This window comes from Marmota flaviventris, chromosome 9 (genome assembly GCF_047511675.1).
Source record: "Marmota flaviventris isolate mMarFla1 chromosome 9, mMarFla1.hap1, whole genome shotgun sequence".
Classification (NCBI taxonomy): Eukaryota; Metazoa; Chordata; class Mammalia; order Rodentia; family Sciuridae; genus Marmota; species Marmota flaviventris.
This window is the reverse complement of record NC_092506.1, coordinates 9,075,538-9,102,486: the sequence shown is the minus strand read 5'-3', so window position 1 is coordinate 9,102,486 and position 26,949 is coordinate 9,075,538. Positions and strand designations below refer to the sequence as shown.

General features: G+C 44.0%; 1 protein-coding gene across 1 annotated transcript in view; it reads right to left on the bottom strand.

Annotated features, from left to right (window-relative positions):
- Positions 1–12,923: 12,923 nt before the first annotated feature.
- The window catches only part of Plaat5 (phospholipase A and acyltransferase 5), a 33,698-nt gene continuing 19,672 nt past the window's right edge, over positions 12,924–26,949 (bottom strand). Inside the window, exons 4-6 of the mRNA XM_034636894.2 lie at positions 16,778–16,886; positions 14,554–14,816; positions 12,924–13,016 (exon numbers count right to left, since the gene is read on the bottom strand). Coding sequence (XP_034492785.2) covers positions 12,924–13,016; positions 14,554–14,816; positions 16,778–16,886 — 465 coding nt within the window. The remainder of the gene's footprint in view (positions 13,017–14,553; positions 14,817–16,777; positions 16,887–26,949) is intronic.

Below are 26,949 nucleotides of genomic sequence, written 5' to 3'. Positions count from 1 at the left end.
CTCTGAGGCATGGGGGCCAGCCCCTGTTGGTGGGGTCAAACTGTTTGGATAGGTAGGCCACTAGTGCAAATGTGGGGCCATATTCCTGACCCAGAATGCCCAGACTTTGTCCCTGTTTTTACATAGAGGTGAAGGGTTGGGAGAGGTCGGAGAGATGCAGGGTGGGTGCCCAGAGGAGAGCCTTTTTAAAGGGCTTCCCTACTGCTGAGAGTAGGGGTTCATCTTGGGGGCCCTTGGCCAGATTATATAGAAATCCAGGCCCTGAAGTACCCAGCCAAACCCAAGAAGGAGAGTCATCTTTAGTCTTTGGTGTAGGTATAGACACAATAAGCTGTTTTCTGCCTACTGTAATGGCCTTTTTCCCTTGAGAGATAGAGAACCCTAGATACATGCTATTTGGGCCTTTTGTGAAGAGGCCCGATATCCCTTTAAGGCCAAGAAATTAAGTAGGAGAACTGTGTCATCTGTTGAGCGCCCTTTGTCAGGCTAGAAGAATTTGTAGAGGTTTGCAAGAAGTGCAGAGAGCAGGATTGGATTGGAGCAAGAAGAAAGCCTAGAAGAGATCCCTTAGAATGGAGGGATCCAGGGACCCAAAAAAGGGCCATCTGCTTTGGTTGTCTAAGGTATAAGTGGGCCAGGCCGGGGTGCTATATTTGATCCAAGAGGCATTGTAGGGGAGAGTCAACCAGCAGAAAGGACACATTATCCTTGTAAGGAGGAGGGAAGAGGACACAGAGAAGGAGGAAACTGATTTATTGGCAAAGAGGTGTCCCCGCTAGAGCCAAAAAATCAGGAGTGCCTAAGTGGCAGGTTCGCGCTACAGAGATTGGTCGTCACCGAATCCTGACAGTCGAAGCTCTCATCCTGGACAGAGCCGGAGCTGTGGGAGACCTTAGCCAAGGCTTTTCGGGACCCCTCCTGGAGAGGCAGGATACTCCCAGGGCTGGAAAGAGGGGAGAGGAAGGGATGGGTAAGTGTCTCTCTAGCTGCCGAGTTTTAAAGGTGAGAGGACTAGGACTTTCAATCTGCCCAAGGAAGGAGTCCCTGAGGACCACCATAGCCTTAAAGGCTATGGTGGGGTGCTTTCCTCCCTGCAGGTGGGCAAAGAGATTTGCTGGATGATAAAGGCTGTGGTGGGGTGCTTTTCTCTCTGCAGGTGGGCAAAGATATTTGCTGCATGATAATCAACATATTGCAAGAGGGTGGATTCAGAGCACTGGGGGTGAAAAGATTGGAGGTCGGAGGCCAAGGTTTGTCCAAAGAGGTGTGGACTATCTCAAAATCCCTGAGAAAGGACAGTCCAGGTTAAAGGCAAAAAGATATCCTTTAAATCTATGACCGAGAAGTGGGTGGCAGTGTGGGGGATCTGAGCAGCAGGGGTATGGTTTGGGAACCAAAGGATGTATGGGCCTAATGGAGGTGTTGATGCGTAGTAGATAGGATCCATTGGGCTTTTCTACTGCTAGTATGGGAGTAAGGGGAATGAGCAGCATGGAGGTACCCCTTGCTAAGAAGGTCCTGAATAATAGGTTGTAGGCTCAGAAGAGCTTTTGTGGACAGGGCGTATTGAGCCTGATTGGGAAATGTGTTAGGATCTTTGAGATGAATGTTAACTGGTGGGCAGGAAATGGTGGAGGGGGTGTGGGTATCCCATACAATCTGGTCAACCAGGTTAGTATGGTATTTCATGTCAGCCTCACAAGTGGAGCAGAATGGCCAGTCTTCTGCCAAAAGGGCCAGAAAAGATAAACAGGCTGATTCTGGGGCCTGAATGATGCCAGGAGCCTGGATGTTGATTGTTGTATTGAATTTAGAGAGAATATCTCGTCCGAGCAAAGGAACTGGACATTGGGGCATAACTAGGAACGTCTGACAGAATGGGAAGTTGTCTATGGAACAGAGTAATAGGGGAGTCTTTCTTGGATATATGGTCTTTCCTCCTACCCCGACAATAGGAGTGGTGGACGGCACTGTTTGCTCCCAGAATTCTGTCAGGACTGAGAAGGTAGCCCGGGTGTCAAGGAGAAAGTCAACCTTGTGTCCATCCACCTGAATTCGCACCCTGGGTTTCTGTCTATTGACCATTTATGGCTGGCGACAAGGACCCAAGGCTCCATCAATTGATTGCCATGCCCAGAAGGTCGGAGGGTTCCCTGGCCATAGGCCTCCTATGGGATCTAGGACAGTCAGAGCCCCAATGACTTGTTGTTGACATTTAGGGCATGGAGTACGTGGAGTGCATGGTGCAGGGCATGCCCTGGCCCAATGTCCCTCCTTGCCACACTTGAAGCAGGCACCCACGGGAGTTTTCAGTGATGGGCGGTGACCCAAGGAAGCACCCTGAAGGACCTGGGCGAGCATAAAAACCTTAAAGGCTACCGCCGAGATCTCAGTCTGGGGGGCATGGGGGTGGCAGGGCCTTGTTTGAGCTTTTTTAGTTTGGCCCAGATGTCAGGGTGGCTCTGCAAGACAAAATATGTCATAAGGACATGATGGCCATCTGGGGCTTTGGGAGTTTGATCTGGGGCAGCAAGTGGCCCCAGAGGGTGATTGAGATTAACTTGGTGAGTTTCATCCACATGGGCTCTGGCAAGTTCCCAGACTCTGGTATGTTCCTCAAGAAGGAGAGTATTAGCCAATAACATATAAGTGAGGCTATAAGCCTGGAGGACCCACTGAAACTCTCTTATGTAAGTGGTGGGATTTGTGGTGAATGAGCCCAACATTCGCTTGAGTTGCATGGGGTCATTCATAGAGAATGGGACATGTACCAGGATAATGCCCTCAGGTACAGCAACCTCTCTTAAAAGGGCCATGGTTTGTGGGACTAGGGGCGGGACCTAGTTTGGGGGGAGATAAAGGTGTTGGCCGAGTCAGGGGGGGCACCTGAGGGGCTGGATGGAGCTGACAAGGGAGGTCTGAAGGGAGGGGGTTCATCTGCCTAATAGGTAGGGGTGAGAATGAAGAAGAGAAAAAGCCTCAACATCTCCTTCCACTTTTTTGAGCACTCACAGAAGGTAAACAGATCTCTGAGAATTGTTGGATCTAGGGATCCTCCTGGGGGCCATTGACTTTGATTGTCTAATTGATAGTAAGGCCAATCTTGTGTGCAGAATTTAATAAGGGGGAGTCTGCAGGGAGGGAAGAAGAGGCCCCCATAGGTCAGGAGAGGGACAAGCGTGGTTGAGAGAGAGAGAGAGAGAGGAGAGTGCTTGTTCTTCCACCCCTCAGGACCCCTCACTCATGAACCGGGTTCCAGAGAGTCCACTGTGACCATGAAGGTCATGGTGAGGTGCATTCTCTCCTCCAGATTGGGCGTCAAAAGTTTGCCAGACAATCACGGTCAAAGCCACTGCGTAGCCCACCTGAAGTTGGATACACCCAGTTAGGAGAAAGTTTGAAGAGCAGCCTTAATAGAGAGGGGAGGGAGCTAGATTGGACTAGTAATGAAGAGTGGAATTGAGGGTGTTAGGTGCAGGACAGGCTGGTCTGCAGGTCATGCCAAACAAAGTTAGCTGCAGAATGACCTGGCTTCTCAAACCCTCTGTCTGGTTCTATATCACCTGTTTGCTTCAAGCCCAAATGCCCAAGCCCCTGCTCAAGGCTGAACACTGTACCCCCCGCTCAGGGTTGAACACTTAACCCCCTTGGGCCAACAAGGCAGCTTGCAGACCCAGAGACCCCATTGGATTTGGGCTATAAAAACAAAAACTCCCTGTGCCTGTTCCTTCCCCCGATCATAAAGTTCATTCAGATTCAGGTGGGTAAAATTTCAAATCAAGCTTTTAACCAGCTTCTCCTCAGAAATTACCAACTCCTGGCTACTGATGATACCTCCAGTTGAGACCTATGCCAAATGGACTGACAATATCATGGATCTGTGGTGGCTAGGAACCTTCATTGATATTGGTCTTCTCTGCCCTCCTGTGGGGGCTCCTTACTTCCCTCCTCTCTTTCTCCCATACTGCCCCATCTCAGCAGGAAGCAGCCAGAATGAGTCGACACCCACTCTCATTTAATAACAAAGAGGGGGGAATGTTGGGAGTCGCCCCTGCTCCAAAGACTATCTTTCCCATCCCCCAAGAAGAGCCATCCAATGGTGAGCCCTGCTGGCTCACATGATCCTGCTGTCCAATGGTGAGCCCTGCTGGCTCACATGATCCTGCTGTCCAATGGTGAGCCCTGCTGGATCACATGATCCTGCCATCCAATTGTGAGCCCTGCTGGCTCAACATGATCCTTACCCACCAATCAGACTAGCCCTGCTGGCTCACCTGATCCTTACCCACCAATCAAAAAGCACCCCATGCCAACTGTCAAACCACCCCTGGCTCTATAAATATGCAGAGCTGTTCCTCAATAAACGGGCATTTTCTCCGACAATGAGCCTTGTTCGTTCTTTCAGCAGGTGCAATATATAAAGGCCAGCTTTGGGGCCAAAATATACAAGAAAAAACAGATTTATCTGCCCCAGTATCTACAATACCTCAAAATTTTTTATAATTGATTTTAAGTTCTAGTAAGGGGTGCTCCTGCTGGATTAACTGAGTCTAGTACACTTGGTCTGGGGACTGGGAAGTTAAGGTCTAAGCAGGCTGTCTGCAGAATGGCAAGGCAAATGTACTAACTGTGCCAGTACGTCTTTTGCAGAGAGCCAAATGGCATTTTCTGATTGCACAGTGATTTTTAATCTCATCTCTAAAATCTGAATCAATAGCCTCTGGCATTACCTGGATTCCATCTTTTAAATTATTTTTGTCCCAAAATTACCTGGGGGTAATGGTCCATGGACTCAAGTAGGAACTCCCTGTGGTCCCATTTCAGGTGTTAAATTTACCACCATGGCTGGTCATAAAAGTACCATCTGGAGGAAGCTGGTTGGTAATAGTGAATATCCGCCATGACCCCTCTTCCTGTGCATACTCCAGAGCCCCCATTGTTTGTTGGGCCGGGGGTAGCCCCTGCCCCACCCCATTTTTTGGCCCTGAAGGACTCAGGCTGCTGCCATATCTGTTCCCATCCCCCCTCACCATGCAGCTTTCTGTCTGGGAGCACCACCAGCGCAAACTGGGAGAGGTCTTTGCCCTACTGTGCCAAATGCCCAGTCCTGCCACAATTGAAACACTGCCCTCAAGAACAGGGTCTCTGGGATTGGGGCTGGAGTAACTGTTTTAAAGCCGCAGCGAGCATAAAACCTTGTAATTGTGTGGGACCAACATCTGCACAAAGGCGAATGAACTCAAAAACTGTCCCTTTCTTCTGATGGGGTTGGAGGATGTCCTGACAAACTTTATTGACATCTTCAAATGCTAGCTATTTGTCTGTGAACTCACAGGTGTCTGAGTCTCCAATGGATTTGTTTGCTGCCCAGTACAGGCGTGCTATGAAATCAGAGAATTGTTGTTCTGATCCCTGTTTAATCTGACTAAAATCCAATTTAGACTGATCCCAGGAAGATATTTGGTGCCACGCCCTTTTGGCACATGCAGTGATCTGATCAAAAATGGCTAGATGATAATTCAATCATATTTTTAGGTCTGTAAATTGCCCAGTTACCATTAACATCTCTAAAGGGGCATCAAAAGCCTTGCCTCCTATTCCTCTCAGCCTGTTTGGTGCAATCATCAGTTCAGTGAGATCACCAAAGGAGATAATCACTCCCGGAAAGGCAAGCTTTTGCCATACAAAACCAGTCATTTTGGGGTAAAGGCTCGTGGAATAATGAATCAAGCAGACTTGCTCCTGCCATAGGTGTTGAACAAGCATGATTACAGAAGAAGAATCCAGCAGGTTGCAGCTATTAACAGAGATAAAAAGAAACATCTTAGGAAGGAGTTGCTGCTCCACAGCCACTGTGGAAATCACCATGGAAATTACTCAAAAGACTAGTGATGGAACCATCACCACAGATTCAGCTACCACTCCTCGGTATTTATCCTGAAGAATTAAAGTCATCATGCTACAGTGAGACTTGCATACCTATGTTTATAGCAGCACAATTCACAATAACCAAACAACGGGACCAGCCTAGGTGTCCATCAAGAGATGAATGAATAATGAAAATATGGTAGGGAGAGAGAGAAAGAGAGAGGGAGGGAGGGAGGAGTAAAGAAGAGTAGAGGTTTATTCAGCCATAAAGAAAAATGAAATTATGTTATTTTCAGGAAAATGAATGGAACTTAAAGACACCATTGTGTCAGAAGGTCAAGGGTCCTATGTTTTCTGTCATATAAGGAAGATAGAGAGGAAAAAGGAAAAGAAAGTTGTAAGGGAAGGATGGGGGTACCATGAAAACTGAACAGAGATCAGTAGAATAGAGGAAAGGGGCCAGGGGAGTGAGGAAAAGAGAGAAAGGGGAAACACTGGGAAATTATATTGGCCAAATTATATTGTTATATCGTGTGCATGTATGAATATGCAAAAAAAAACCATCGTTATGTGCAACTATAATTCACCAATAAAAATATGGAAAAAATAAATTAAAAAAATAAAGTGTCATGTCAATGGTATAGTTTAGTAGCTATCTAAACATAACTTTTGTTCATGTTTCTTTTTCTTTAATTTACTCACTAAACAATTAGTCACATAAAATATTATTATGTTAGGCTGTAACCAAAGGATCAAAGTTCAAACTGTAAAGTAGAATAAAAACTGTTGATTAAATAGCTGCACTTTGTAAAATATTTGTTTTATTTTTTACTGGCAATATGTCTACAAAATTAATTTAAAAGACTTTTCTTCACTGTCTACTGATTTTATTATTATTATTTATTTCACCTCATGATGAGTACTGGAAATAATTTTGTCACATAGAGGATTAAAATATGAAGTACTTCAGGAGGCAGATGCACTAGCTGCCCCTGTAAAATTGATTAATTAATAACAGAAGGGACCTGAGCATGATTCCCGGCAGCACTCTGGCTTAAACATTTCCCTGCACAAAGGTTAGGGAGCAGCAGAGTACAGCCAGCCAGCCCTGTACTGGAGAGAGCGTGACAACAAACCCAAACCACCAAGGCATCCAGTAAGTCAAGAGAACTTTTGAAGAAGTGAGGACTGAGAGTTTCTGAATCTTGAGGCCCCCTAGTGGAACACTGTAGGAACTACACCCTTGGCAGTTCAGCCAGATGACGGGTGGACCAACGGAGACCAGACAGAGTGAGTTATACTGAGGCAGGGGGCTAGTGAGGACAGACTCTGCCTTCTTCCTGTGTCCATTAGATACCACCCTCAGGGAAAATAAAGAGAAGGAAATATTCTGGAACGCCTAAATTTAAACTTGAAATAGCTGAGGGTACCAAAACTTGTGTGATGCAGGACTGGGGCTCTAATGAAGGTGAAGCTATATTTTTTCTAAGTTACATGTTTTGTACAGTCTAGTTACTCGTCTTTAAAGAAAATTCCTTCTGCTACTCATAGGCTGTTGAGTAAAATCCAAACACCTCCCAAAATGGAAACTGTCTTCATATGTGCTTCCAGAATCTCATAATAATGTAAATAATGTAGTACTGTCAGTGAAGGACAGGCAACACCATGGTTTTCCCTCATGTGGAAAAGGAGTCTTTTTCATCAGTGAATCCCCAGAAGCTAACAAAGTGCCCAGGGAGTAGTAGGTGTGGACACTGTGGTGTGCTGTGCACATTTGTGGTGAGCTGCCTGCTCCCCACTGCCTTCAGGACTGAAGGAGACTAAGAGGATTAGTAGCTCAGTCCTCTCTGAGAGGGCTGCCCCCCCCCATTCTTTCACTTCCTGCATCAATAGAATAATAAATGGAGGGCTGTCGAGATCTGGGCCTCCTGTCTCCATTCAGGCAACACCACGGAGCCTTCACGATGCTGAGCTCCCGTAGGTTGGCTTAGGCCTTTCTCTGTGCCTGCCTCACAGTTCAGCTTCTCCCTCTACCCAGTCCTGCCATTTTCTCCAGTAAACTTCCTGCTCACAAAACTTAGGATCCAAGTCTGCTTCCCAGGGAGCCTGATCTGAAATAACAAGTTATCTATAATGCTGAATTGAACTGAAATGGCAAAAAAAAACATGAACCTCAAAAAGTGTATTTCCTATAAAATAACCTAAGTGGGAAAAATCTGTTAATAAGTGATACCTACTTGTCTCATTACTATGAAGCTTCTCTAAGGAATCCCAGCCATGAGTCTGAACAGAACGAAAAGGACTAGTTTTCATGAGTCACAGCATATGGCAGGTCCTGCTGGAAGCCAAAGTGAGAGGCCCAAAATCATGAGGTATACTGTGGTCTTGTGCTGGCTCCATCCGCCACCTCCACCAGCTTCTCCTCAACCATCACATGGTTCCAGAGGCCTGACCCACCATGTGATTTTAAAGCCAGTACCATGAAGCCCTAAATCCAATTGCACTGTCTTCTACTCCAGGATTTGACAGTCACTTAAACCAGTAAATTCCTCACTTTGCTTAAGCTATTTTGTTGAGTTTTCTGTCCTTTGCAACCAAGACAATCTTAACTCAGTTCTACTTGAGCTTCAGGAATGCCCAGAGAGACAAGACCAGCTGAAGGCTTTTTTCCCATATTTAGGGATTGGCAGATCAATGCTGCCATATGCTCCTTTTCTTTCCACCACTTTTCTTTAATATCATGTCTGCCAGGATCCTCATGTGTGAAGTATGGGTTCTTGATAGACAAGATGAACCTCCCCAGCCATCCCACCCTTCCTGAGCCCATCCTTGCAGTGGAATAGCCTTGAATGTGTGTCCCCAGAAGGCTACTTCATCAATGACTTATAAACAGCTACTACAGTACTATTTTTCCATTGCCCTGTGACATTCCAGGGCTCTGGGGGAGGTGCCTTCCTGCTTCCTTGGACATTCACCAATGGGGTATAGAGGTATGGGAGCACAGAGCCCTCGGCATCTGCTTTTGAATGAGTCCCAAAGAAACGTCTTACTATAACCCCTTGAGCTGAGGGGTGGTGGAGACTGATCCTACTATAGTTGGTCCAGAGTGGGCTCCATCAGGCTCCAAAGCTGCCCTCCTGATAGGTGTCACTGTCCTGGTGAGCTCTGCCATAGTCACAAGGTTGGTGGTCTCTGTGTGGCATCAAGCTACTAAAGAGGTTTAGATGTTCCGTGGCCCCCTGGTTACTCCAGACTAAAATGTCTTGTTATTTCCACTCTCATGAGCAGACACTGAATGTGGATAATCCTAACTCAGCATCTGTGTGAGTTTTCTGGCACCATGACACAACACTTGAGGTAATTAACTTATAAGGAGGAAAGGTTTATTTTGGCTCATAATTTCAGAGGTTTAAAGTCCATGGTCAGTTGGCTCCCCTGCTTTTGGGTCTGTGGCAAGGCAAAAGAGCATCATGGTGGGAGCACTGCTTACTTTATGGCAGCCAAGAGGCAAAGAAAGAGACAGAAAGGGGCCAGGATCACATTAGCACTTTAAGACCATGCCCCCCCCCCATGACCTAACATCCTTCCGTGAGGTCCCACCATATAAAGATGACACCACCTCCCAGTAGCACCAGAAACTTGGCAACCAAGCCTTTTAAGACATTTATCCAAAACAGAGCAGTATCTGCACCCTGCAGAGACCCCCCCCCATCCCAAAGGTGCCATAAATCAGTTTTCAAAATGTATCCTACTCACTAATATCCACTACTACTCACCAAATAGCCAAGACCTGATTTAGGATTATCTGAACTTGACTCTGTCCTGCTACTGAGATGCATGGATAGCACAGCCCTTTGCCCCTGGCCAAATTGTCCCTATAGTGATACATCTCTGGCCCCTACCTACCTTCTTCTCTGCGTTTGTTATAAATAGGCTCTTTGTTTCAATTTATTTATTTCACCAAGGGGACATGACCACTCTAAATGTTTACCTGGGTAAGTCACAGATCAAGTTGGTTCAGTGGGGTAGCATGTTTGGGGGAGGGGGGGCACCAAGTCTATAAGGAAATAATGAAAAAAGTCCACAGAGCCATGGAGTGAGTGAAGGGACTCGTAGGGATGTTTCTAAAACATGTAAGACAGCACCTGGAACAGCATGAACACTCAGATGCCATTGTTAGTCATCATCTGAGAGCAGAAACTGTCAATAAGAGCCTCCAGTGTAGCCCAGCGCACTGGTGAACACCTGTAATCCCAGCAGCTCCAGAAGCTGAGGCAGGAGGATTGCGGGTCCAAAACCAGCCTCAGCAACAGCGAGGCACTAAGCAACTCAGTGAGACCCTGTCTCTAAATAAAATACAAAATAGGGCTGGGGATGTGGCTCAGTGGTCGAGTGCCCCTGAGTTCAATACCCAGTGCCAAAAAAAAAAAAAATCTTCCAGTCTAGCAGAGGCCCCTCTAGCTGCCTACTCAAAGTGACAGGCCCTGTTTTAATCCCTCCTTTACACTGGGCAGAAATGTTATGCCTGAAGAGAAGATCCTGCTGCTAAAGAAAAGTGTGAATTACTGCTCTGGGAAAAACAGTCAAGGCCACATTGTTCTTCTCTTTCTGACTCAGGATCCACCTGACCACCGCTCATGGGTTCAGCAAAAGACAGGGAATACACTGTTCATCAAGACCAAAAGACTAGAAACCTGTGGTCTCCAGGATTTTTTTTCCAAAAGCTCTTCTTAGAACTAGAAATGCTGGAAACTAATCATTTACAAAGCACTCCCCACACTGCTATATAAACTCAGCAATGCTTTGGCTTTAAACTTTAAGCCATCTTTTTAAAAACAAACATAAAAACTTTTTTTATATCTCTCCTGGCAAACAGAATAATCTGAGTCAGCAAAAATATTTTTTATAAAATGCACACATAAAAGACCATCAGACTCAAGCAAAGAAAAAAAATCAGTTGGTTTCCATTAAAGGTGCTGCCAGGTGAAAGTTGGTTTCAAAGGCACTGGAAATAGAAACTTTGAGAACATAATTTCAATTGGCTCAAACAGCCTTCTTAGAATTTGTGCAGTCATTAGTTACTCTGCTGAAGTAAAAGAGGTTTCTATAGGAACAACATGAGGGTGGAAATGGGCTGTGGTCACAAGAATGCTGAGGGTTCAGAGACTCAGGCAAAGGCGTGGATACCCAGGGCTTGCTACATGGCATAAGCTCAAAAATGTTCTTTTAATGAATGAATAAACCCAGCTCCTAATACTCCAGAGTTTTCTGCTCCACAGGGCTCAAACCATACAGAACCCAGAGATGTATTTCTGCTCCAGACATAAGAAAAAGATGGATGAGTTCATTATTTAGAAGTCACTGAATACTTTTTGGTGGGGAGATGTTGTTAATCAAACAACATCCAGTTTATTTGATTAGAGATTAAGATGGTCCATAAATTAAAAACCTTCTTGAGATTAAAGGGTTCGCTAAAACATGACAGAGCTAGTTTAAGGAATAGACTTCATTAAATATTATAAATTCCTGGTACTTGGGTTCCATAACATCTCTAGTAATTAGAGAAATGCAAATCAAAACTAAGATTTCATCTCATGCCATCAGAAGGCAGTTATCAAGAATACAAACAATAAGTACTGGTGAGGATGTGGGGGAAAGGTATACTTATACATTGCTGGTGGAACTGCAAATTGGTGCAACCACTTTGTAAAGCAGTATGGAGATTCCTTAGAAAACCTGGAGTAAAACCACCATTTGACCCAGCTATCCCATTCCTTGGTCTATATCCAAAGGACTTAAAAACAGGATGTTATAGTAATGCAGCCACATCAACGTCTACAGCTGCTCAATTCACAATAGCTAAACTGTGGAACCAACATAGATGCCCTTCAACAGATGAATGGATAAAGACACTGTGATATATATATATACACAATGGAATATAACTCAGCAACAAAAGAGAACAAAATTATGGCATTTGCAGGTAAATGGATGGAGTTGAAGAATATCATGCTAAGCAAATTAAGCCAATCCCAAAAAACCAAAGGCCAAATGTTCTCTCTGATAAGTGGATGCTGATCCATAAGGGGGTGGGGGGGACATGGGAAAAATGGAGGCAAAGGGGAGGGGGGTGGGGCAGGAAGGATGGTGGAATGAAATGGACATCATTATCTCTAGGTACATGTATGACTGCGCATATGATACGACACTACATCCTGTACAACCAGAGAAATGAAAAGTTGTGCTGCAATTGGGTACAATGAATCAATGCATTCTGCTGTCATATATACCTAATTAAAATAAATAAATAATGTTTTTTAAAATGGTAGTCTCAATATAGATCAGATAGTGAGTAAAGAAATGGAAGGAAGGGGTGATTGGGAGTTCACTGCTTTCCCCGGGGGTGGAGAAGATGGGGACAGGAACTAGTCATTAAATGTCATCCTAGTTGTAGTTTGCAGAAATGAGGGCTTGCTCTGTCTACAAGCACCCAGGACTACCCTGCAGGCAAAGAGACAGGCTGCTTGGGAAGGGAAGAGGGAAGACCAACAAAGACACATGCCCAGAGTCCAGCATTCAGGATGGCTAAGAAAAGAGACAAAAAAAACCTCGCGGGTCTCCCTGAGAAAGGCCACCAGGCAATCCTAACAGAGCTTACCTGAACTCTTTCTGGGTTCCACCTTACTGCTCTCTCTTCCACATGCCATTCCAAGCCACAGGGGAACCCATCTCTAGTTTTCTTGGGTGATCAGCCTAAGAAACAAGCACGGCTTCTTTCTCCCCAGAGGGTCAGATTAAATGGTATGTGAAATGCCTCACACAGTGCCTGGCGCATAACAGACACGCAGTAGATATGGGTTCTCCCCATTTTGAGAGTCCGTGGTCACATATATTGGATGTATTTCTGGAGGGGGAACTGGATACATTGTAGATTCTTCCAGAAGCTCACAATTTTCTTATCAGGGCCATTGAGGGAGGGAGGCAAGGGAAGGGAAAGAAGCATACTCTCTTTACTGGTGTCGGTAGTTCTTCCTCCACTGGAGTATCCAGCACCTTCAGGCAGTTAAAGGTTTGGGCCTGATGCTATCAACAACCGCTGAGATGACGGCGCCCACAGCCTTTGCTCCATTCATCAGGGCATGCTCCACCTGCAAAGCACACCAGGCCACAGGGCAGTCAGCACCCATCTAGCCTGGCACCCTCTGCTGCCTCTGCCCCACCATTCCCCTTCAGGAACCAGCCTGCCCGGAGTCTTTTGCCAGAGAAAGAACTAGCCCGTGCTATCATATATTTCCAAAAATTCTAGAGCTGCGAGAGACCAAGAGAGGCCAGGACTGCTGGAGACGGGCACCCAAGGCAGACAGGCTTTCTTTCCCTTGGGAAGCATCCAGGGGTCTTGGTCCTCATCTTCCTGCAGCACAGGGGCTGGCTCCAGGTGGGGCTTAGAGGCCACTGAGCCCTCAAATGGGGAACCTGAGAGCCAAGGAGGGGAATTCACTTGGACAGAATTGCAAAGTAAATGAATATCCAAGGTTAGCCCTTGGCTGGGACCCCCTGACTCCCGGGCCCAGAATTCCTCAGAGGGTTTCAATCATGCCCTGCACCCTCGGGGGCTTTTCTTCACATACAAACGCTCATGGGATGGGAGATCCCTCGTATCAGAGCCCACCAAGACCCTGGGCACTGGTGCACACAGAGTGAAGCACAGGCAAGCAGAGGAGGCAGAGTCCAGAAGAAGGCAACCAGAAAGCACAAAGAGGAGCCGGAGCAGGTTGGAGGCCTGGCAGTGCTCACTGAGGGGCATGAGACAGCAGAGAGACCAACCATAGGATTTGAGCCCAGTCAGTTCAGAGAACAGAAGAAACAGAAGAAGAAAAAATGGAAAAATTATGATCCACCTTTAACCCTTGATTTTTGGCATCCAGTTAAAAGGAAACAATACACGTTCGTCGGTTCATCTCATGAGGTTTTGTCAAGGGTCAGCTACTAACAAGAACCATCCAGATTCTTACAGATACTTGGGCTTTCAAGTCTCTCGCACATGTACTCTATGTACCACAAGACTGATTAATTCATCAATGCCCTGTACGGCAGGGGGTGGGAGCGTCACACAGCCAAATGCAACAAGAGGCAGGCAGGTAGGTAATGAAGAGGAGCAGGGAACACCAACTCCCACACACCCCTCAGAGCCACAACCAGGTCCTGCAGAGGCTCACTACGCAAGAACACTGGCCCAATGGCCTGATCAATTGGTTGTTCAAGAAAAGCTGGAATCCAGACCTCTTTATGTAAAATGTCTAGATTTTTAAATGTTGGCAAGTAACTTAAAAAACATGTGATAACAACAGATCCAAGATGTGACCAGCAATCTGCAACTTTAACAATTAAGCATCCGCCTCAAGTCTCAGAAACCGAGCAACTAGACAGAGACCACCACCCTGGCTAAGGGCTGAGCTGGGACTCCACTCAGGTGGTGTTCCCATCAACACCAGTGCTTTTTCTCCACCTCCATGGGGGAGCAGAGGTGCACATACTTCCTGAACCACAAGGTCCTGTAAAAACAGAAAGCCCAGCTCGCACAAATAGCATGAGGAAGCCAGTGATGGGCCATACTGATCCCTGATGAGTTGACAGAGCCCAAGAAAGCTCCATGGGAAGCCACCGTCAGACTAAGTGGGACCACACCTGCTGGCTCCTGTGCACGCCGTATCTGAGGTCGTTGACAAAGTGCTCACAGTTCCCTTCGATCAGGCTGTACTGCACGATCTTGTTGATCATGTTCTTCGTGCGCTGGATGATCTTGTCCACCGGCAGGGGCAGGTAGGTCCCGTCCAGCTTGTTGTTGATCTTCCAGGAACACCCGTGCAGCACATTCTGCAGGCGGCTATACTTTACGACTGCACGGTTGCTGAAGACAGAAGTTATGCTACCAACCTCAAATTCCTCACCTGGAGACCAAAAGGAAAAGAAAAAAAAAAAGTGGGAAAGCTGCTAAGGGGTGGGGCGGGGCGCTGGCTCAGCCCAAGGCTTCAGGAGGGTCTTGGATTAAATGAACCTCAAAGGACCAACTTTCTAGAGAAGCCTTTGGCCTGCACACTCCACTCCCACAGGAATCTTTTAATATGCACTCCAGAAGCTCCTTAGGCTGTGGCCCTGGACTGGCCAGTACTGACCTGACCAAGCCTGAGGACTTGAGTCTTGTTTCCTAACCAGAGTTCACTCACCTCTACCCTCTGGATAAGTGTCAGCTCTGGGTAAAGGGTGGTCATATTCACAATTACATGCCCCCGTCAGGTGAGGACAAGCGGTCACAGCTCTGAATGTCCACTTCCACCAGTGCCCACCTACATCCCCTGGGACTTCATCTCTACTCAAATACAGGGATTTTTATGAAGGGTTTTTTTTTTTTTTTGCAAATGGGCTGCATGTCTTTGAAAAAAGGAGAGAGATTTGAAAGCTGCTGCCTTATGTTAATCCTCGGAGGAGACAGAGACTCAGAGAGGTTGAAGAACCTACTGAAGCCAGTGCATGGTCATTTAAAACCAGCTAGAAGAGAGGATTTTGAATGCTCTTACCAAAAACAAATGATAAATGTTTGAGGCATTGGATATGCTAATTACCCCCAATACATAACTACACCTTGTGTATCAAGACACCACACTGTACCCCATAAGTATCTATCATTAATGTGGCATATACAAATAAAACTGGGGGGGGAGATTGTTTTTTCACTGCAACTACTTTGATAGGCAAATCCATGTTCCCCCACCACCACCTCTTTGTAAGGTGTCCAAGAGCATGAACTGTTCCTCGTTCTTCTCCTCAGAGAAGAGCAAACTTAATAAGAGCAGGCAGTAGACAACTGAACATTTGGGAACAGAGATGGCAGAATTCATTTTTACAGAAAGATCTGAGGCGGGTGCATAGTGTTGACCATTTCTTTGCTTATGCAAGAGGGGAGCTCATGGACTGCCTGTGGAAAGGGGAGGTGGAGAGGAGTTTTTACATTTTTCAATTAGGCTCTAGACAGGAAATGCAGACAGGAAGTGGGTGGGGCTGAGAAGAGAAGTGGCAGGAAAGGGGCTCTGCTCAGTGGTAAGGTCCCAGCAAGGTGAGAGACTGGGCCAAAGCAAAAGGACCACACATGGGGATAAGTGTTGACAACAGGCTGCGGCCACAGGCCTGTGGCATGTTATTCTTTGGTAATTTCATTCTGAACAGTCAATGGGATACTAAAGTCAAATGTCCTCAGAGAGTAGTGACCAGTGACTTCTTCCCCCACCTCCAACCCTGCCCCCCAGGCACCATCTCCTGAGGCCACCCTGAGCTATATTCAGTTTTAATTGTTTCCCCTTCTGTTCCAGTCCCTCTCCACAGTCACCACCTGGTCCCCTAAAATCTCCACTAAACTTCCATTCACCCAAGTTCAACGTGAGGCTGGAGTTAATGCTGCTTTGAGAACAGATGAGCCCTGGGTCTACATTTAGGGTAAAGCAGCAAGAATGAGGATGAAGGTGTCACAGGAGAGCTCAGGAGCAGGAAGCAGCATTTGGAGATAACGGGAAGGAAGTGACATGTAAGCATCCACCACCACCCCCTCAGGGGTATCTGCAGAAATATGAAGAAGGACGCTGAACTGCTGTCAGTACAGAATGGAGGCTCGTGTTTTTCTCTGTAAAAGTGCTCTAGAGGGCCAGGGAACTCAGGGGACACTCTGCATTTGTGTCACTCTCAGGCTGGACACTCAGTGGAGACCAGGCTCTACTTCACAGTTAATGAAAGTCCAGGAATGTTCAAGGGTGTTTTATTGCCAGAGAACGGCAGCAGCTGAGGGACATGGTAATTGACTGTACTTCTATTTATACTGATAACTTCAATGTCAGTATTTCAGTCTTGTCTCCTCTCTTACTCGGAGGAGCCAGATGGACCACATAGTCATCTTCTACATAGATGGCCCAGTGCTCATAGCCAATTCGAAAAATCTCAATCAGGTCTCCGGGTCTGGGTCTTGGTTTGACCTGTAATTGGGGAGGAATAAAAAAAGAAGGATAAACTGCACAGACCCAAGGAACTCCCAAGACCCCCTTTGGGGATGAGTGAGCTACAGTTCACATATAGATCCCCTCCCTGTAGTTCATCTCTTAACAGAAAGAAAATGAAACTGGAGGAAGCTTCACAGAGGACTGCAGGACGCCCCTCTCCTGCCACCATCCGCATGATCAAGCCGTCGGGGCCGTCTGTGCAGGGATCACGCACTGCCTCAGCTCCGAGTGCACAGTCTATGCCTGTGATGAGTGGCTGGGCTACTTGAAGCACTTCTCCTTTGAATGAGCATGTTGCACTTTCGGAGGAGAAGGCACTGCAGGGGCACTGAAAGAGGGGGACCCTCCAGAGTTTGGGACCAAGGAAGGCAGGATGCTTGCTGGTCAGTGGTGTGGTATGAGGACCACAGGTAGATCTCTGTCTCATCCCAGAACCCTCAGCCCTATCCACCTTGTAGTCTTGACTTGGTCATCACGTTTCTGGAGTCCACTTAATAGGGAAACCAGGGTCCAAAGCCCTCCTTCCCCTGCCAGCACCCTGATTTCCTCTGCAAGGCCCCTGGATGGGCCACCTCCTCTGCATGCCCACACCACCAGGGGCTGGACCATTCCAGGCCTGCTTGCACAGACTGCACACCAGCTCCAGCCTGGCAAAATCAGTGAATCTGTTATCAAGGGAGTTGAACCACATCTCCCTGACAAAAGGTCTGAGCCTCTTCCAAGTGTGTCCTTCCTTGAGCACTGTCCCTCGGCCCTGGGAGACACTAGAGCGTGTCCTTGTTTCTTTAATCATGGTTTCATAATTCTTTAAATTCCTCCTGTTTAAACTACTATGTGGTTTCTGTCTCCTGATTGGATCCAAACTACTGGTAGACTATCTGTCAAAGAGGCCTGAAGGAGAGAGTGTCCATCTAACAGGCATTGTGTGTGTGCATGTGTGTGCATTTCAGGGAGAGAAGTAGAGAGAGAATGAGGCCATGATGAGCATCCACATTGTTAAAATACTTGTCAAGGGGCTGTGGTTGTGGCTCACTGGTAGAGCGCTTGCTTGGCATGTGAGAGGCACTGGGTTCGATCCTCAGCACCACATAAAAATAAAAAATAAATAAAATAAAGGTATTGTGTCCATCTACAACTAAATTTTTAAAAAAATGTACTTGTCAAGCACTCCATCTGTGTTAGATCCCAGGGCACTAGGAATTTCCCAGAAAAGAAAATGGTACAATCTTTAACGTACACAGTGAGGTGGGTATGTTGGTGAATGTGAGAATGCATGTTTGTGTAACATAAATGTGCCTGCTTGTGTGTATGTGAATGTGTAGGTGAACATAGATGAAGATGCATGAATATCTGAGAGTGGCTAAATGCGTTCACATTACACATATATGTAGCAAAGCCTCAGGTTCCCCTGATAATGGATTTCTTGTAATAATCAGAGTTCTTTTATCCTTGTTATTCTAGTAGTTGTGCTCAAAAGCATAAAATTTCCCCCTAAATTCTTATTCCCAGGCTCCTCCTGCCTCCCAAACTATGGCTGTTTTTCCAGGAGTCGTCCTGGGAGGAAGCCTCTGCTCACCAAGGCCTGCCTGGGCAGCAGGTCAGAGGTATGAACTACCCCAACCCGCCTATCTGCTTTCCAATTGCATTGCTCCTTACCCAGGGCTTCAATGAGTTTCTCACTTAGTCTAATTTCCTCAGGGCTGTTTCTCTCCTCTCACTTCCCAGCCTGATTTTTCCTGGCTGAGGACAGTCATTTGCCAGAGGAAGAATTTGCAGAAGTAAAAGTGTCTCTTGTACTTATTTCTTTAAAAGCTTTTCTATCATTTACATTCCATAAGGTGTATGCATTTTAAGTGTACAGTTTGATAGCTTTTATAATTTATAGTTTGTGCAACTATCACCACAATCCAGTTTCAGAACTGACCACTATACCCTGAAGATGCCCCATGCCCATTTCCAGTCCTTCCTAGTTCCTACCCCACCCCCAGACACAACCTGTCCCCATACCTGTCACTTCCCTTTCTCTCTACCATCCCCAACCCCAGCCCCAGGCAACCACTAAGCTACTTTCTGTCTCTGTAGATTTGCCTTCTCTGGACATTTCATATAAATGAGATCAGTCACACAACAGGTGGCTTTTTGTGTCTGGCTTCTTTCACCCACAGTAATGTGTTGTCCCATCCACATCATGTCAGATATATCAGGGCTCCATTATTTGGAGGCACCACATTCTCCTTCACTGATTTTGTTCTTTGTTTTTGTCAATATTATTTTAAGTATTCTAGGTTCTTTGCTTTTCCATACAAATTTTAGGATCACTTAGTGTTGGGCACCACAAATCAAGTCAAGATGGCGCCTGGCAGTTTGCCAGGAGGAGTGGTTTGTGAGGCAATGCTACCGAGCCATTAAGATGATAGGGATTCCTTATTGGCTGATTACTGTAACTGGATGATGCTAATAGAGTCAAGCTGTGTGTAATCAGTTAGGTATATATACCTCTGCTGCTTTGCAATAAAGCAGCTCCCGCTACCTTGGGTGCCCGCTACCTTGAGTTCCCGCTCAGTTCCCGCTGAGTTTCCCCACAATAAAGCAGTTCCCGCCTCAACTTTCAAGTTGCTTGTCACCTCCTGGTTATTTTGCCCAGCCGGACTGCGGCAACTTAGTAGATCTATATTTTTTAAAAATACTTGTATTTCAGGAGAGTTTGCATTTAATTTATGCATGGACTTGGTAAGGGGTTTTCCAACCCAGACATGGACTGTCCTTGCATTTATTTACATGTTTTTTACTCTTCCTCACCAATAGTTTATGGTCATATTTTATGTGTGTTCAATTTATTTCTGAGTATTTTTATGCCATTATGAATAGTTATTTTCTTAATTTCTTTTTCAGATGTTTTATAGCTGAAATATAGAAACACCCAGTGGTGTTTTTGTGCATTAATCTTGTATCCTGCAATGTTACCAAAAGTATTTATTCATTTTAATTGCTTTGTAAGTGTGTTTTTATACATGCATCGATTAGAAGTGATGAGACTGAACATCCTCATCCTCACTCCTCATCTACTCACTTGCCATTCAATATGCTAGTTGCGTGTTTTCATAGGTCCTATTTTTCAGGTTAAGAAAGATCCTTTTTTAAGAGGATTTTTAATTTTTTAAGAGAATTTTTATCACGAATGGCAGCTAGATTTAGTCAAATGCTTCTCCTGGGTGTTTTAGTCAGATTTTGCATTGCGGTAACCAAAACATCTGACAAGAATGACTTTGAGAAGGATAAGTTTATTTGTGGCACATGGTTTCAGAGGTCTCAGCCCATTAACAGCTGACTCGGGGTCCAAGGTGAGGCAGAACGTCCTGGGGGAAGGGCCCAGTGGAGGAAAGCCGCTCAGCTCACCTGAGTCAAGAAGCAAGGGCCAGTGGGAGTGAGGAGAAGAGGCCAAGGGGAAGATGAATACTTCCAGGGCACATGCCCCCTCCGCAGTGACCCACCTCCTCCGGCCACGCCCCACCTGTCTACAGTTACCACCCAGTCAGTCCATTCAAACTAGGATGAACTAATTAGATTACAGCACTCATAATCTAACCATTCCACTTCTGAATATTCCTGCATTAAACAGGTGATTTGGGGGGAACACCTCATATCCAAACAATAACACCGGGGACATTGAGAGGATCCTATGATTATGGTCCTTTCGCCCATTAATGGTGTTTTACATTAATAGATTTTGGAGTGTCACACCAAACTTGCATTCCTAGGATAAATCTCACATTGCCACTGTGCACAACCTTTTCATGTGTTGCTGAATTCAGTTTGCTACAATTTTTCTGAGGATGTTTGCATCTATATTCTTAAGAGATAATAGTGTCCAGTTTTCTTTTCTCTGTGTATCTTTGTCCTTCTTTGGTATCAGGATAATTACTGTCTTCATAGAATGAGTAGGAAAGCATTTACTTTGTCTGTTTTCATCGAGAGTTTCTGAAGGATTGGTAACTTTTCCTCTTTATACATATGGAAGAATTCTCCAGTGAAGTCATCTGAGCCAAGCCTATTGCTCCACCCTCTGTGCTAGAGATTGAACCTAGGGCCTCAGGCAGGCTAGGCAAGCACTCTACCAAGTGCTACATCCCCAGCCCTGTACAATTCCTTTCTGATGTATGTAAGATTGGTGGTGAGCCCCTTCTTTCATTCCTGATTTTGTAAATTTGAGTTACCTCCCTCCACCCACCCTCTCTCCCTCTCTCCCTCTGAATCTAAAAGTTTGTCAATTTTATCTTTTTGAAGAACCTGTTTTTGGCTCTGTTGATCTTTCTCTATTCCTTGTTTTATATTTCATTGATTTTTTGCTTCAATAATTATTTTCTTCTTTGTGGTTTCTTTGGGTTTAGTTTACTTTGTTTCTTTGCTATTTTCTGAAGGCAGGAGATTAGATTGCTGATTTGGGATCTTCTTTTCTAATGAGGGTTTACAGCTATAAATATTCTTCTAAACACTGTTTTAGCTGCATCTCATAAAACTTCAAATGCTTTGTTTGCATTTGCATTCAGCTCAAAGTATTTTCTAATGTCTCTGCTTCTTTTCTGACACATGAGTTATTTAGAACTGTTTTAATTTCTAAATACTATGATTTCCCAAACTGTTATGATGTTATTTCATGTGATCAAATGAAATATTTCATATTATTTCAATCTCTTTAAACTTATAGACACTTGCTTTAGGTCTTAAAATAGGGTCTACCCTGAAAAACATTCATGTACACTTGAGATGAAGATATATTCTGCTGTTGTCAAGAAGTGTCAGGACAAGCTGGACTGTTGTTCAAATTTTCTATAGTCTCATTGATTTCTTGTTTAGTTGTTCTGTCCATTTTCGGGAGTAAGATATTGAAGTTTCCAAACTATTATTTATGAATTGCCTGTTTCTTCTTTCAATTCTATCACGTTTTGCTTCATACATTATAGGGTTATGTTGCTGGGTGAGCATGTGTTTTCATAATTGTTATATTTTTCCAATGAATTAATTTTATGTCACTATAAACTGTCCCTTTTTTCTTATAATATTCTGACACTCCTGCTATTGCTACTATTTACCATCTTTTTGTATCCTTTTACTTTGAACCCATCTCTAACTTTGGATTTAAACTTTGGATGGGATATGACTCAACCTTATGCTACCAAATCAGATGACCTCTGCCTTTTTTGAAACATTTAATCCATTCACATTTAATCAAGTTGGATTTATGTTTGTCATTTTGCTATTGGTTTTCTACAAATTGCATGTCTTTTTTTGTTTGTTTGTTTGTTTGTTCCTCCAATACTCTTTTACCAATTTCTTTTGTATTAAATACATACATAACTTCCAATGTATCATTTTCATCCCATTGTTGAGTTTCTATATTTTTAATTATCTTCTTGTGCTGATTGCTCTGTGGTTTTCACAATATGCATCTTTACTCATCACTATCCACTTTAGGGTAATGTTAACTGAATTCCAGGAAAATATGGAAACTTTGCTTAACTTTGTTTAACTCCCTTCCCTCCCCTCTCCCTTATCCTATTATTGTCAGACATATCTACATAAGTTGTAAATTCAATATCATGTAAGAAATATTATTTTATACAAACTTCCATTTTTAAATTAACTAAGGGAGGAAGAACATACATGTATAATATAGAGAGAATTTTATATTAACTACGTATCTATCATTTCTGGTGCTATTTCTTTCTGTCTAGTTTCATATCCTGATTTGATGGAGCTTTTTTTTATTGCACTATTGTTATCATATTTATAACATCTTTGCATGCCAGAAGACCAAGGACAGAACTGAAAATTATTATTTCATCCAATTATCTTTTAAATGAGCTTCATGCTCTCTTTTATAATGTAATAACCTTCCTGGTACTGTGATGGCTTGGATCTGGAATGTCCCCCAAAGGCTCCTGTGTTGAAGTGTGGTCCCCAGTGCAGCAGTGTTCAAAGGTGAGGCTTTGGGGAGGCGATTGGCTCCTGAGTGCTCTGACTTCAAGAATGGATTCCTCCATTGGTGATTTCACAGCTGAATGGACTATCAGGAAGTAGAATCAGTTGGAAGATATAGGTCTCTGGGGCATGTCCTGGAGGGGTACATCTTATCCAAAGCAGTGGGGACAGCAAATCATGGACTAAAACCCTAAGCCAAAATAATCTTTTCTCCTTTAAATAGTTTCTATTAAGTATTTTGAGAGACAGAAAACTAAGCAGGTGCTTCACATTTCCTCGTGTGGATTAGAATTACTCACCTCGGGCAGCCTGCAATCTTGGCCTTCCATGGTCATGTGCCACTGAGATGACCATTGTTATCAACATGATCTCCGGGCCATGGCACTTCCCAACTGTGCTCCTAACAAAGTTGGTTTACTCGGCTGCCACTGTCAGGGCTCCCGGGCGGCCCAAACTGCAGCCCGCAGGTCTTCCTGACGTTCTGAGTTCCTTAGACCTTCTCGAGCTGACACTTATCAAGCACTGTACATATGCCTCTGATCGAATTTCCAGACCCTTTAAGTAGCGTCTTGAGCAGTTCTGTCAGACCTTATTTTTGCTTTTTGGGGAGAGGATGTGCTAGAATCTGAACTTAGCTATTCCAGAAATCCTGCTCACTGTGGGAGAATGACTTTTTATGGGAACAAAGCAGACGGTGTAAACCACAATACTTTTTTTTTTTACTCATAAATCCAACATTTTCTTTCCTTTATTCTTTTTTTTTTAATTTTTTATTGTGGGTTGTTCAAAACATTACAAATTTCTTGACATATCATATTCCACACTTTGATTCAAGTGGGTTATGAACTCCCACCTTCACCCCATACACAGATTGCAGAATCACATCAGTTACACATCCATTGATTTACATATTGTCATACTAGTGTCTGTTGTGCTCCGCTGCCTTTCCCATCTTCCCCCCTCCCCCCTCCCCACCTCTCCCCTCCCCTCCCCTCCTCTCTCTCTACCCCCTCCACTGTATAACCCTGAGGGTCTCCTTCCATTACCATGCAATTTCCCTTCTCTCTCCCTTTCCCTCCCACCTCTCATCACTGTTAAATGTTAATCTTCTTCTCCTGCTCTCCGTCCCTACTCTGATCTTAGTTACTCTCCTTATATCAAAGAAGACATTTGGCATTTGTTTTTTAGGGATTGGCTAGCTTCACTTAGCATAATCTGCTCTAATGCCATCCATTTCCCTGTAAATTCTATGATTTTGTCATTTTTTAATGCAGAGTAATACTCCATTGTGTATAAATGCCACATTCTTTTATCCATTCGTCTATTGAAGGGCATCTAGGTTGGTTCCACAGTCTTGCTATTGTGAACTGTGCTGCTATGAACATCGATGTAGCAGTGTCCCTGTAGCAGGCTCTTTTTAGGTCTTTAGGGAATAGACCAAGAAGGGGAAAAGCTGGGTCAAATGGTGGCTCCATTCCCAGCTTTCCAAGAAATCTCCATACTGCTTTCCAAATTGGCTGCACCAATCTGCAGTCCCACCAGCAATGTACAAGTGTACCCTTTTCCCCACATCCTCGCCAGCACTTGTTGTTGTTTGACTTCATAATGGCTGCCAATCTTACTGGAGTGAGATGGTATCTTAGGGTGGTTTTGATTTGCATTTCTCTGACAGCTAGAGATGGTGAGCATTTTTTCATGTACTTGTTGATTGATTATGTCCTCCTCTGAGAAGTGTCTGTTCAGGTCCTTGGCCCATTTGTTGATTGGGTTGTTTGTTCTCTTATTGTCTAATTCTTGGAGTTCTTTGTATACTCTGGATATTAGGGCTCTATCTGAAGTGTGAGGAGTAAAGATTTGTTCGCAGGGTGTAGGCTCCCTATTTACCTCTCTTATTGTTTCTTTTGCTGAGAAAAAACTTTTTAGTTTGAGTAAGTCCCATTTGTTGATTCTAGTTATTAACTTTTGTGCTATGGGTGTCCTATTGAGGAATTTGGAGCCAGACCCCACCAACTGTAGATCGTAGCCAACTTTTTCTTCTATCAGACAGCGTGTCTCTGATTTGATATCAAGCTCTTGATCCATTTTGAATTCACTTTTGTGCATGGTGAGAGAAAGGGATTCAGTTTCATTTTGTTGCATATGGATTTCCAGTTTTCCCAGCACCATTTGTTGAAGATGCTATCCTTCCTCCATTGCATGCTTTTAGCCCCTTTATCAAATATAAGATAGTTGTAGTTTTGTGGATTGGTTTCTGTGTCCTCTATTCTGTACCATTGGTCCACCCGCCTGCTTTGGTACCAGTACCATGCTGTTTTTGTTACTATTGCTCTGTAGTATAGTTTGAAGTCTGGTATCGCTATACCGCCTGATTCACACTTCCTGCTTAGCATTGTTTTTGCTATTCTGGGTCTTTTATTTTTCCATATGAATTTCATGATTGCTTTCTCTATTTCTACAAGAAATGCCGTTGGGATTTTGATTGGCATTGCATTAAACCTATAGAGAACTTTTGGTAATATCGCCATTTTGATGATGTTAGTTCTGCCTATCCATGAACAGGGTATATTTTTCCATCTTCTAAGATCTTCTTCTATTTCTCTCTTTAGGGTTCTGTAGTTTTCATTGTATAAGTCTTTCACCTCTTTTGTTAGGTTGATTCCCAAGTATTTTTTTTTTTTTGAAGATATTTTGAATGGAGTGGTTGTCCTCATTTCCATTTCAGAGGATTTGTCGCTGATATACACGAATGCCTTTGATTTATGCGTGTTGATTTTATATCCTGCCACTTTGCTGAATTCATTTATTAGCTCTAATAGTTTCTTTGTAGAGCCTTTTGGGTCTGCTAGGTATAGAATCATATCATCTGCAAATAGTGATAATTTAAGTTCTTCTTTTCCTATGTTTATGCCTTTAATTTCTTTCGTCTGTCTAATTGCTCTGGCCAGTGTTTCGAGAACTATGTTGAACAGAAGTGGAGAGAGAGGGCATCCCTGTCTTGTTCCAGATTTTAGAGGGAATGCCTTCAGTTTTTCTCCATTCAGAATGATGCTAGCCTGAGGCTTAGCATAGATTGCTTTTACAATATTGAGGTATGTTCCTGTTATCCCTAGTTTTTCTAGAGTTTTGAACATAAAGGGATGCTGTACTTTGTCGAATGCTTTTTCCGCATCTATCGAGATGATCATATGGTTCTTATTTTTAAGTCTATTGATGTGGTGAATAACATTTATTGATTTCCGTATATTGAACCAGCCTTGCATCCCAGGGATGAATCCTACTTGATCATGGTGTACAATTTTTTTGATATGTTTTTGTATCCGATTCGCCAGAATTTTATTGAGGATTTTTGCATCTAGGTTCATTAGAGATATTGGTCTGTAGTTTTCTTTCTTTGAAGTGTCTTTGTCTGGTTTAGGTATCAGGGTGATGTTGGCCTCATAGAATGAATTTGGAAGTTCTCCCTCTTTTTCTATTTCCTGAAGTAGCTTGAAAAGTATTGGTATTAGTTCTTCTTTAAAGGTTTTGTAAAATTCTGCTGTATACCCATCCGGTCCTGGGCTTTTCTTAGTTGGTAGTCTTTTTATGGTTTCTTCTATTTCCTCAATTGATATTGGTCTGTTTAGGTTGTCTATATCCTCCTGACTCAATCTGGGCAGACCATATGACTTAAGAAATTTATCTATGCCTTCACTATCTTCTAATTTATTGAAGTATAAGGATTCAAAATAGTTTTTGATTATCTTCTGTATTTCTGAAGTGTCTGTTGTGATATTGCCTTTTTCATCCCGTATGCTAGTAATTTGAGTTCTCTCTCTTCTTCTCTTCGCTAGCATCGCTAAGGGTCTGTCGATTTTGTTTATTTTTTCAAAGAACCAACTTTTAGTTTTGTCAATTTTTTCAATTGTTTCGATTTCATTAATTTCAGCTCTGATTTTAATTATTTCTTGCCTTCTACTTCTTTTGCTGTTGTTTTGCTCTTCTTTTTCAAGGATTTTGAGATGAAGTATGAGATCATTTATTTGTTGGTTTTTTCTTTTTTTAAGGAATGAACTCCAAGCAA